Source organism: Arachis ipaensis, chromosome B04 (genome assembly GCF_000816755.2).
Source record: "Arachis ipaensis cultivar K30076 chromosome B04, Araip1.1, whole genome shotgun sequence".
In the NCBI taxonomy this organism is placed as follows: Eukaryota; Viridiplantae; Streptophyta; class Magnoliopsida; order Fabales; family Fabaceae; genus Arachis; species Arachis ipaensis.
The window spans coordinates 119,812,953-119,823,612 of NC_029788.2; the positions used below are offsets into that span (position 1 = coordinate 119,812,953).

Genomic DNA, 10,660 nt, shown 5'->3' on the forward strand with positions numbered 1-10,660 from the left:
ACGATGCAAGATATTTTTTATTTGCTTCTTATATATATAAGTGTATATATAAAGGTCAAATTTGATTTGATAAATTTTTTAAGACTAAATATTAGTACATGAAAAATCAAATTTTGATTTGATTGATGTGTTTTGAATACAATAATTTTAGAAATTAGTTTTTCTAATTTTCTTGATTATAAAGAGCGGCCTGACAACCAGGAGTTTTATTTTCAAGATAATAATCAGTACATACATTTGATGTATTAAGGATTTAATTTTATATTTTTACCTAGGTAACCTGGGAGTATAAAAATTTAATCCATGAATACTGATAGAAATTCTCTAACAATTGAGATAAATCCTAAAAGTTAGGATATTGTCAAAAATAAATTTATCTCTTGTTTACAAGGAACAACCTGACAACCAGGAGACTTGTACTCAGATAGAATTTATTTATGCATATGATGATGTATAAGGAGAATTAATTTTATACTTGAACCTAGACAACCTAGGGGTATAAAATATAATTCAGTTAAATAATTGTCTGACAACCAGATAATTATTTGGGATTATAATTGTATGTGATACAATTTAATCATATTTATTTGGAATAGGTATGAGTAACAACTTGACAACCAAGGTACTCATTCACAATTCTAAATAATTTTGCCAGAAATATAGATTTCTTGATTTACTTTCATATTTTAAATTTTGAAATATGCTCATTTTTGTATGGCATACTTGAAAGTAATATTTTGACATTTGAGAATTGTTCTCATGTATGAAAAGGTTATCATGGAGATGATAATTCTATTAAAATAATATCCTCCAATAAAATTATTTTTGAAATGGTCAGAACTTTTGAAATATTTGTAATATTATTTTACATGGGTTGTTTTGACAACCATAAGTTCTAATTTCAAAGGCATCTCCCCACTATTTATTATTGAACATCTTGAGAAGATGTATGGTGCCCAAAGTAAGATAGTATGACTATCAAATATTTTATTTAAACTAGTGGGAGTATTGGGCAATATATTTTGAATTAAACAATTTTAGAAGTTGGAATGCCATTAGGTAAATGGCTTTAGCGAGATTTGTTCTTGCAAGTATTTTTGGAGATTTATTTTGTTACAAACAAAATTTTCCTTAATATGATTAAGGTTTGTGATCTTTTTAGAAAAATTCAATATGAGTATTGAGGATGCGAATCAAAATTGCTCTTAAGGATTGGTTTGACCAATAATAAAGATATTGAGTATTTTTATTATAAGAGCTTAAAATAAAATCTCTAATTATCTAATTGATATTCTATTGACTAGAGAATGAGATTCTCTCAACGCACAAATACTAGTACTCTATGTACTCCATCATGTTTAAAGAAACATGGAATTTGATTTAGCTGTGAATTACTGTTGGTTAAATATTTAGACTACGTTTTAGAAATGTTGCTAAATTAACAGATTTTTTACTAAATTAATTTTTTTTACCCATATGAAATGTGGAAAAGGACATAAACCAAATCTCAATAGCATTAGAATTTGGAGATGTCTTATATGTGTTAAGATATTGCACAACAATAGAATTGATATTAAGTCCAATAAATGAGATTTATTGGTTACCCTAAAAAAAAATAATAATAATGAGATTATTTTTATCACTCTTCTTATGACAAAGTGTCTGTGATAAGAGGTTAAACTCTTTTTTAGAAAAGGGATTCCATCTTAAAGAAAGAGTGGAGGTACAATTACTTTTATTAGAATTGTTTATCACTCAATAGAGGATATACTTTCTCGAAGAAGTATAAAATGTTTGATCGTCAAACTAACTTTTTGAAAAAATAGCCTATTTGTATAATGATACAATTCTATAAAGATAGATCTAATGGTTACTTAGATTTTTTTTTATAATCTTGTTCAATAAGGATTGTCCTTAAAATAAAATTATGCACTATTGTAGTGAGAGATTTCATGTTTTGAGAAAACGTGATATTTATTATGCAATAGGCATATGTTGCAAAAGGTCAAGCACATATGCTCAAGAGTTAAGGTGTTTAAAGTCAAAAGAGTTTTGATAAACACAAATATACATTGAAAATTATACACATGATTGATTGGCTCTAGTGCAAGTGGGAGATTATTGAAGTAATAGTATGCCCAAGATCCAATCAATCATGATTGGCTCTCGTGCAAGTGGGAGATTGTTGGAAATAAGTAGTATGACCACAATCCAATCAATCATGTGTCAAATAATTTGTTATTGTTATTATATTAAAATGTTAATATAATAAGGTCCTTGATTAAATTTAGAGATTTATCATTGTGATAGTGATCATAATATTAAGAGATAAATCTTTTATAATTTAATCTAAATTGTTCTTGGTCATATGATTATTAAAAAGGACATTAATAATCCGGAAAGATCAATATATAATGGTCTTCATTGGATGAAGATTAATAGATCTCATTTATTAAATTATATATATAGATGGTGCATATAGAGATATGACCATTGAACTGACTCATTTTGAGAATTTCTAATGGTTATAATTACCATATATTTGTCAATAGGATATTCTCAAGATGAACATAGTAATAGAGTTTCCTTTGACCTGCGACTGTCATAATAATTAACAATGTATTTATTATACTTTGATTCCGGACACCTAATCCCCTAGGGTGCTAGTTGAAATTATTATTATTATTATTATTATTATTATTATTATTATTATTATTATTATTATTATTATTATTATTATTATTATTATTATTATTATTATTATTATTATTATTATTATTATTATTATTATGGTGTAAATGTGGGGTGATGGAAGCAACAAGAACTTTATAGTTTATACTTTATAGGATGAGTAACACTAACAAAAGAGTAAAAGTAAAACTTTGAAAAGCCCATTCCCATTCAGCCATTTCCATTCCCTTTTACTCTCTCTCTTTCTCTTTACGTGACCCGCATCTTTTTCTAGCTAACTCTATTTCTATATATATTTTGGTTTAACATTATGCAGTTGCATCTTCTTCTCCAAAATGCGCGCAGATTCTCTCTTATAGCTTCCCCATCTTCTTCTCCAAGGAAATGGAGGTTTTTTTATCATACGTCAACTTTAAGCACCGTGTGCTAAGTCCGCTACTTTGGTTTGGAAAGCTAATTGATTTAGTACGTTTAGCTTGGAACTATTAAACTTTACCCGATCACCTAAGAAAAAACCAGTCTTACCTTAAAATTTATTCTCTGATATCTATATCGCCTAATCCCACAAGTGGATTCAAGCCTTTTTTAAGAATTTCTTTAAGTAATTACACAAGAGTTTAGCTTTAATAATAAAGAATAGCATAAGGGGATGCATATCATGCATCCTACCATGCGGGGCATTGGACGTGATACGTATAGTTTACTCCAATGGCAGAATTGAAGAGCTCACTACTCGTACCATCAACGCTGCTGACGTCATGAGAGCTCATCCTAACTATATCCTCAAGAAATATTCTCCCTCCAACCTCCTCATCGTTCCTCCCCACGCTGACTTCCATCGCGGCAACATCTACTTCCTCATTCCCCTCCCTCCCCCTCCCAACCAACACGCTACAGCAGTAGATCAACATCTCTCCACCTCCACTCACACAAGCATCAGCTGCCGTCTTACTCTCTGGAGGTCTCACCTCGACACCATCTCAGAGAATAGAGATAAACTGATAGAAGAACAATAGAAACTGTTATTTTTAGTTGCGCCTTTCTATATGACATCTTCTGGGAATTTGTCTCTAAGTGGTGGTTCCATGAGAGCATAATGATAGTGGTGAGTGTTCCCTTCTGTTTCATTCTCTACTAAGCTCGATTTTAGTCTCATAAACATGATGCATTTCTTCCACTTGAATTAATGAAACATTTTCACTTCTGTACAGGTAGCTCGAGGCGATAGGAGTGGAGAAGATGGTAACAAAAGTCATATATATTCGTCTTCTCTAGTTTAAACACTTTAATCACTACATAAATGAAAAGAATCCCTTGTCTCATTTCAATGGTTCCTGGACTTAATTATTGTACCGATAAATTTACAGGTATGATTGGTTGGCAAAGAGGAACCTTCGGTCTGGATACTTCATGTGGGCAATGAGTGCTTACAGTTTAGGTATGCTATTTCTATGTTTGATTCTTGGTATGACTTTAGTTGGTAGGATGTGTCAAAGGGTAATTTTTCATAAAAACTTTTGGACTTTATTTACTTTGTTACAAAATTGAGCCGGCTCACTTTCGGACCAGAATTAGGATGTAGATGAGAATTGAGATCACTGTTTGCTTGGTGTCTTTACATCATTCCCTTGAACTTTGATCTGCAGGTCTCCTTATTACATATGTTGCTTTGAACTTGATGGATGGGCATGGTCAACCAGCATTGCTTTATATCGTCCCGTTTACTCTTTGTTAGTACAATTGTTATTTCAACATGTTCCGGTGGCTGCTGAAGGCACCTTTGAGAACTAATGTTAAACTTTATGCATGTTTCTTACTACGAGTTGTCATCGTGATTTACAAAAACTTGTATTGTTTTTAAAACCTTGGTTTTCTTCAAATGTAGGCACATTTTTGTTATTGGGAAAAAAGAGAGGTGAACTCAATCTTTTATGGACAAGAGGGGAACCAGAAATGCCTTGCCCTCATAACCAAGAGTCTCAACAATGAACGAAGTGATAATAGGGATAATAGTATAGTGTACCATAAGTGTTGGTTTAATAGGAGACTGATAGAAACTCTAGGAGACTATGTAAATATTTGGAACTGTCATAACCAAAATTTCAACCAAATCATGTTATTAGCATGTACTTATAGTTATATCAACAGCTGATACTATTACTTTTGTTAGATTAGATTTTTTATTTTATTTTTTCCTTAGATAGAAGATGGTATGAGATAAGAAGTAAGAAGATTTAAGAGCTTCCTCTTTGGCAATTGTTTTTTGCCTTAGGGAACATAGTGTTCTTTTGTAATTATCTTCTGCAAGTTTGCTTATATGAGGGTGTGGCCAAAAATGATGTCTTTGTCAAGCAAATGGCAATAAGGCAAGAGACATCACAGTTAACTCTCAATAAAGAGGCCCGCAGAGGATGGTGACAAGGGAAAAAAGAAAAAGAAAAAGAAAACGAAAATGAAAACTGTTGTATGAAGATGAAAGATTATGGTTATGTTACTTATAACTAAAATTGAAATTGAAGTTGGATAAATTTCATTTTTCAAGTGTATTCTGTGATGAAATATCATTAATGTAGGCTTGGCTCATGTCCCTTGTTTTATTCATTTAAGTCATTTTCTTCCAAGTCACTCTTAATAAAGTAGTCTTACTCAAGTTGTAAATATTGATTATTGATTTCAGAGGTGAATGCCAATAACACGGTATCACTCAAATTTTTCATCGAATTAATTTTAGGTATCTATAATTTAATTAAATTCTCGATTAGCAACTTTAACTTATAAAGTTTGTAAATAGATTCAATTAGATATTGAGTAACTATTGTTATTGTTTTTTTTTCTTCTAGAAAAAGGAATATTCAATTGGATGTTGCACTTGTACAATTTATTTTTTAAAATAAAAAACTATATCTACAAGTTTTTGGTCATGGACTAGAAACCCAAATCAACTGGCCCATAATGAATTCTGACGCAGGCCCTTTCTGTTTAATCTCTATGATCTGCTATTATCCCTATGAATTGTAACATTGGATGGAATGAATAATTTTCAATGCATATGTAAATACTTGCTTTGTTCCTTACTTCCTTATGATCTGCTGCAGCTCACGGCACCGCTCTCGTCGTTACTTGCATTTCTTTGCCAAAATCATCCAGGTTCCTTGGCAAGATGCCCAGTTTCACACGTTCAAGGAGGTTCGGTTTCGTTCTCTTCTTAAGCCCTTACCCTAGATTTTGTTGTGCGTAGCTGTCTGGATTTTCGTTTCTGGTAATTTTATTTTGCTTTAGTTGTGAAATGTATTTGCTGCTTGTGAATTGTGATGTTGGATGAGGTAATTGAGCAATGAATTTTTTTTCACCAATACTGAATTGATTACACTCATTTGAACACTTCTTCCTGTAAGGGAGCATCAAAACCGCAATTCAGGCTGGGTCAGCATTGGCATTCACCTCTGCATTGATTGATTTTAGAGGTCAGAGAATAAAACATGATTCTCATAAGGAGTATGCTGCCTACAACTCTGCATTGATGAAAACTATTAAGGGTGCAACAACTGGTTTAATTTCTGGCACCATCTGGGTACTGTTGTTGCCACCTGGAATCATGTTCCTCGTGTTGAGAGAAACGTTGCTCTTCCGGGCCTCATAAGAACTTTGAAGATGATGGGCAACTATGCATTGACCTTTGTTGCCATAGGAGGAGTCTACATTGGTGTTAAGCAGTTGGTGCAGAACGCTAGGATGAAGAGGGATCTTGTCAATGGTGGTGTAGGTGTGCAACTGTTCTGGGTTACAAAGGTAGCCTTTTGCTCCAAACTATTTATCTCTGTTAGACCATAATTTGCATATGTTAAATCTATATCTTGAAATCTCACTTATGGAATGTCGATGAAAATGGTGAACAGAACTCAATGATGCTTTGATGGCTTTCCCCTATAATCTAATTAGATGTGATAGTGAAGTATCATATAAGGAAATCCAGTTCCTTTGTATGTGAATGTTGTGTGTGCGTGTGCCCCCATCAACAAAATCCTCCTCCTCCTCCTTTTCAAGTTACGTTGCTTGTGTGTATTCGTGAGTTTTCATATTTGTTTCTTTATGATTTGTGTTTGGGTCCGATGTGTTTTTATTCATATCCTTAATGTCAATTCTGAAATCACAGAAGCTTAAAGTGACATTTGTGCCCTTTTTTTTTGCTGTCTTCAGTGATCTGTTTCATTCAGATCCAATAATACTTGCTTGATAGCTGATGTTATGTGAACTTGAACCTTATTTTTTTTTTTCGCTGACATTTAGTTGTATTCCCTTATTTTCATTATTTTTCCGTGAAGCTCCTAAGTTGTTCGTTTTCCATTCCAACCAAGAAATTTTCTTGTTCTTAAAGCCCACAATGTCTTGTAGCCATAGCTTAAGGCCTAAGCATAATGTATCTGTTAGCGGTTGTAGTTCAAATGAAACCTTTATTGCTAACTAATTGAAACTTTTCTTTTAATTAATTTCTGGTGGAAAGAATGAGAATTATAGAATGCCATGATAAAGTTAGCTGTATTTTTCGTTGCTTGGGGCTATGTTAGTTATTATTGTAATGCTTATTCAGCCTTAAAATTTGTTTTACATAGATGGTTGGTCAGTTAATGTGTCTGCAAATACTGGCACTGGAAGAAGTCAATATGTGAATGCTGGAGAACTAAGTGGCAGCACTTCTTCACATGAAGGACTTAACAAGCTGATAAACATAGGGGTGTTAGCTTTAACACTGATTTGATACATAGTGATCTTATAGCGTATATAAACATTGTGGGAGCATAGAACTAAGATATATTTTTTCCTATGTAAATTCTCTTGCCGGTACATATTTATTTGTCGCAATCGGCCAAAACCAAACCCACATTTAGTATTTTGAATGTTGCTTCTTGTGCTTCATTTACGCAGTGTTATTGGTTGGTTTGTCCAAATTAGCTATAGCTGATTCTGTTGGATACTATCAGACATGTAGAATCAGTTCATTAATTTTTATTAATTTTTTGCAGTATTGTAAATTTATTGACAGATTCAATCGCACAATCGCAGATAGTTATACAATAGTTTTAAAATAACATAGCCCTGAATGTTCTTCACTTTTGAAATTAATTTCTCAAGCTAAAATAGTTTAATTTCTCAAGCTACACTTATAAAATAGTTTTAATATAAATTTGTCAAGCGTCTATATTTTGTTATTTCCTTTTAATGATTTGTTAGCGTTTAGAAAAATGAAAGCTTAAAATTTCATGCTGACAAACAAGGTTTTCGAGTTACATTTTATAATCATATGCTAAGGAAAGCCTTATTAATTATTATGCTTTTTTTTTTCTCATTAATTCCAAAAAAAAGTATAGTCTAATTTTGATATGTAAATAGTATCTTCCAAACCGTGTTTCACTTTTTATATGACAGAACACTTGCAAGAGTAAATACTTCAGAACATAATAAAGCATTACTGTCACTTTAAACCAATTAAATAAAATGGAACAAAAATAATTTGACACTAAATAATTAGAACAGTAATTTGCAGGAATATAAAGTAAAAAACTAACATCAAGATCAAATCAAATTAATGAATAAATTATCTGAAACATTCAGATTTCAGCCATCACATCGCAGTGTCATTCAAGGGCGGATAGATCCAACTTTTTGATATCTGAAAATTTAAGAAAACATAACCAATGAAACAAGGGCAATGGAATGCCAACTTTTTGATATCTTGGACTAACCAATAATCTCAGTTTCCCACCTAATCGTTATGTTTTACCATCATGAATCTATCTTTATTCCTCATCTTTATGAGACCTAGATAAAACATTAAACTTGTGCTTAGTTAAATCAGATCAAACATTAGTACTTTAGTTTACTCTACTGATCGAATGACATCTATCAAAGAAAAAGTGATGTTTTACCTAAGAAGAGTTAAGCTTTTGATTGTCTATCATGTGGTTTTCATTCAACTGCATTTATCATACATAATTTTGCTAGTTGCTTAGCGCTTTATGTAATTTGTCTTGTGTTGGAGCCCTTAAACTCTGGCGTTTTCTTAATGTGTTTCCTTTACATTTCTTGCTCCCTCATGCTGTACTTTTGCATTTTCAATTGGAGGTGAAATGGTATCGGTAACTCAGAGTGTTGTGTGAGAGAGAGAGAGAGAGATGAAGCTTAGATGAATGAATAAGAGAATGAGAATGTGATTATTGTGTAGCAGTTACAGCTGATAAGAGTTTATATACATATGTTGAGACATGTGACTTGCTGCACCTGTTACCACTAATTAGTTGCTAACTAATTGCTAAGTGACTCTAACAAACTTCTGTTATTCTGTTCTATTATCCTGTCATTCCCCCTCAAACTTAACGATTGAGGTTGCTCAATCTTGAGTTTGGATCGAAAAGTTGCAAACCATGAGGAGCTTACTGCCTTAGTCATGACATCGGCAATTTGAGCATCTCCAGGGATATGATGAATCTGGACTCGCCCTTTGGCTACATGGTCTCGCACCAAATGGAGATCAATCTCAAAATGCTTTGAGCGAGAATGAAGCACAGGATTTGCGGACATTAACACAACACCTGCATTGTCACAATACACTTTGGGGGTAGGTACAAGAATGTGAATTTCACCAAGTAGATTTCGAATCCAGAGCAGCTCGGCTACCACATTGGCAATGCCACGGTACTCAGCCTCTGTGCTGGAACGAGATACTGCAGCCTGCTTCTTTGAGCACCAAGAAACAGGGTTCGGCCCAAACATGACACAATAGCCAGCAGTGGATTTGCGATCCTCAATGTCTGAGGCCCAATCAGAGTCAGTATATCCTGTAAGGATCAACTCAGTAGCTTTGCGCAGATGAAGCCCCATGGTCCTTGTGCCTTGCAGATACCTGAGGATACGCTTTACCGCCTTCCAATGCTTATCCAGCGGAGCTTGCATAAATTGGCAGACTTTGTTGACGCAGAACGCAATTTCAGGCCTGGTGACAGTGAGGTATTGGAGGCTTCCAACAACAGATCTGTACAGGCTCACATGCTCAAATGGCACACCATCTGTGGATGTCAACTTCAAGTTAGAAGTCATAGGGGTAGCAGCTGTAAACCCCGATTAATTAGTAGATAATTAGTCAATAAATTAGTTTTTAATAAGGAAGATTAGAAATACGAATATTATATCAAATTAGGATAGAGCTCATTGAAACAAAAATTTTAACACTAATTTCGAAGAAAACGGTCCAAGATTGGACCAAACGGGCCAAACCGATTGAACCGGACCTGAACTGGGTTGTTGGTCCAACCGGACCAACACATTAAATGAGCCCGAAAGCCCCTTTCTTCTTTATTTCACTTGCAGCAGCGTGAAAAGCCCCAGGGAGAAGAATACTCCCGAACCCCCTACGGCAAATTTTCAACTCCCATAACTTCTCCGTCTGAGCTCCAATCGCCGCACCGTTTACGGCCACGCGTTCACCGCGTCGAGCTCTACGTTTCTACTGGAACAATTTCATAGGTAACTTGTTATTTCACCTCGGTCTCTTCTTTCCCCCAATTTTTGAAATTTGAGAAGGAATGTTGAATTTCTTTAATTTCTGGTGTTTTAGGATCCAATTAGCTTGAGGGAAATGTTCACTCTTGCTTATGTGAAGCTTGGGTAAGGTGAGAATACATTTGCTACCAATTGCACGTCTGTTCGGAGGCAGAGCAGTGAGCTGCCAGGTACTGTTCTTCATCAATGCTGCATATTCGTCTTCCATTGCTTGTCGCCAATGTGGTATTGTCATGGCTTCTTGGAGTGTAGTTCAGAATTGAAGAGTTTTGGTTTGGTGATGCCGTTCTTGGCACGGGTAGTCATGGAATGAGTGTTAGATGGTGCAGAGAGTGTGGAGACAGCTGCAGGTCTTGAAGGGTTGATGGAATTAGTGGTGTTGGTATGTGAATTGCTAACTTGATAGGCCAAATCT

General features: G+C 34.0%; 1 protein-coding gene and 2 pseudogenes across 1 annotated transcript; 2 read left to right on the plus strand and 1 right to left on the minus strand.

Moving 5' to 3' along the window:
- LOC107637111 overlaps nt 1–4,742 on the plus strand; it is a 23,079-nt pseudogene extending 18,337 nt beyond the window's left edge.
- Nucleotides 1–7,725, plus strand: part of LOC107635021 — a 69,616-nt pseudogene extending 61,891 nt beyond the window's left edge.
- LOC107637110 (uncharacterized mitochondrial protein AtMg00810-like) lies at nt 8,992–9,783 on the minus strand. The gene has a single exon (XM_021122589.1). The coding sequence runs from the start codon at nt 9,781–9,783 to the stop codon at nt 8,992–8,994; it is 792 nt and encodes a 263-aa protein (XP_020978248.1).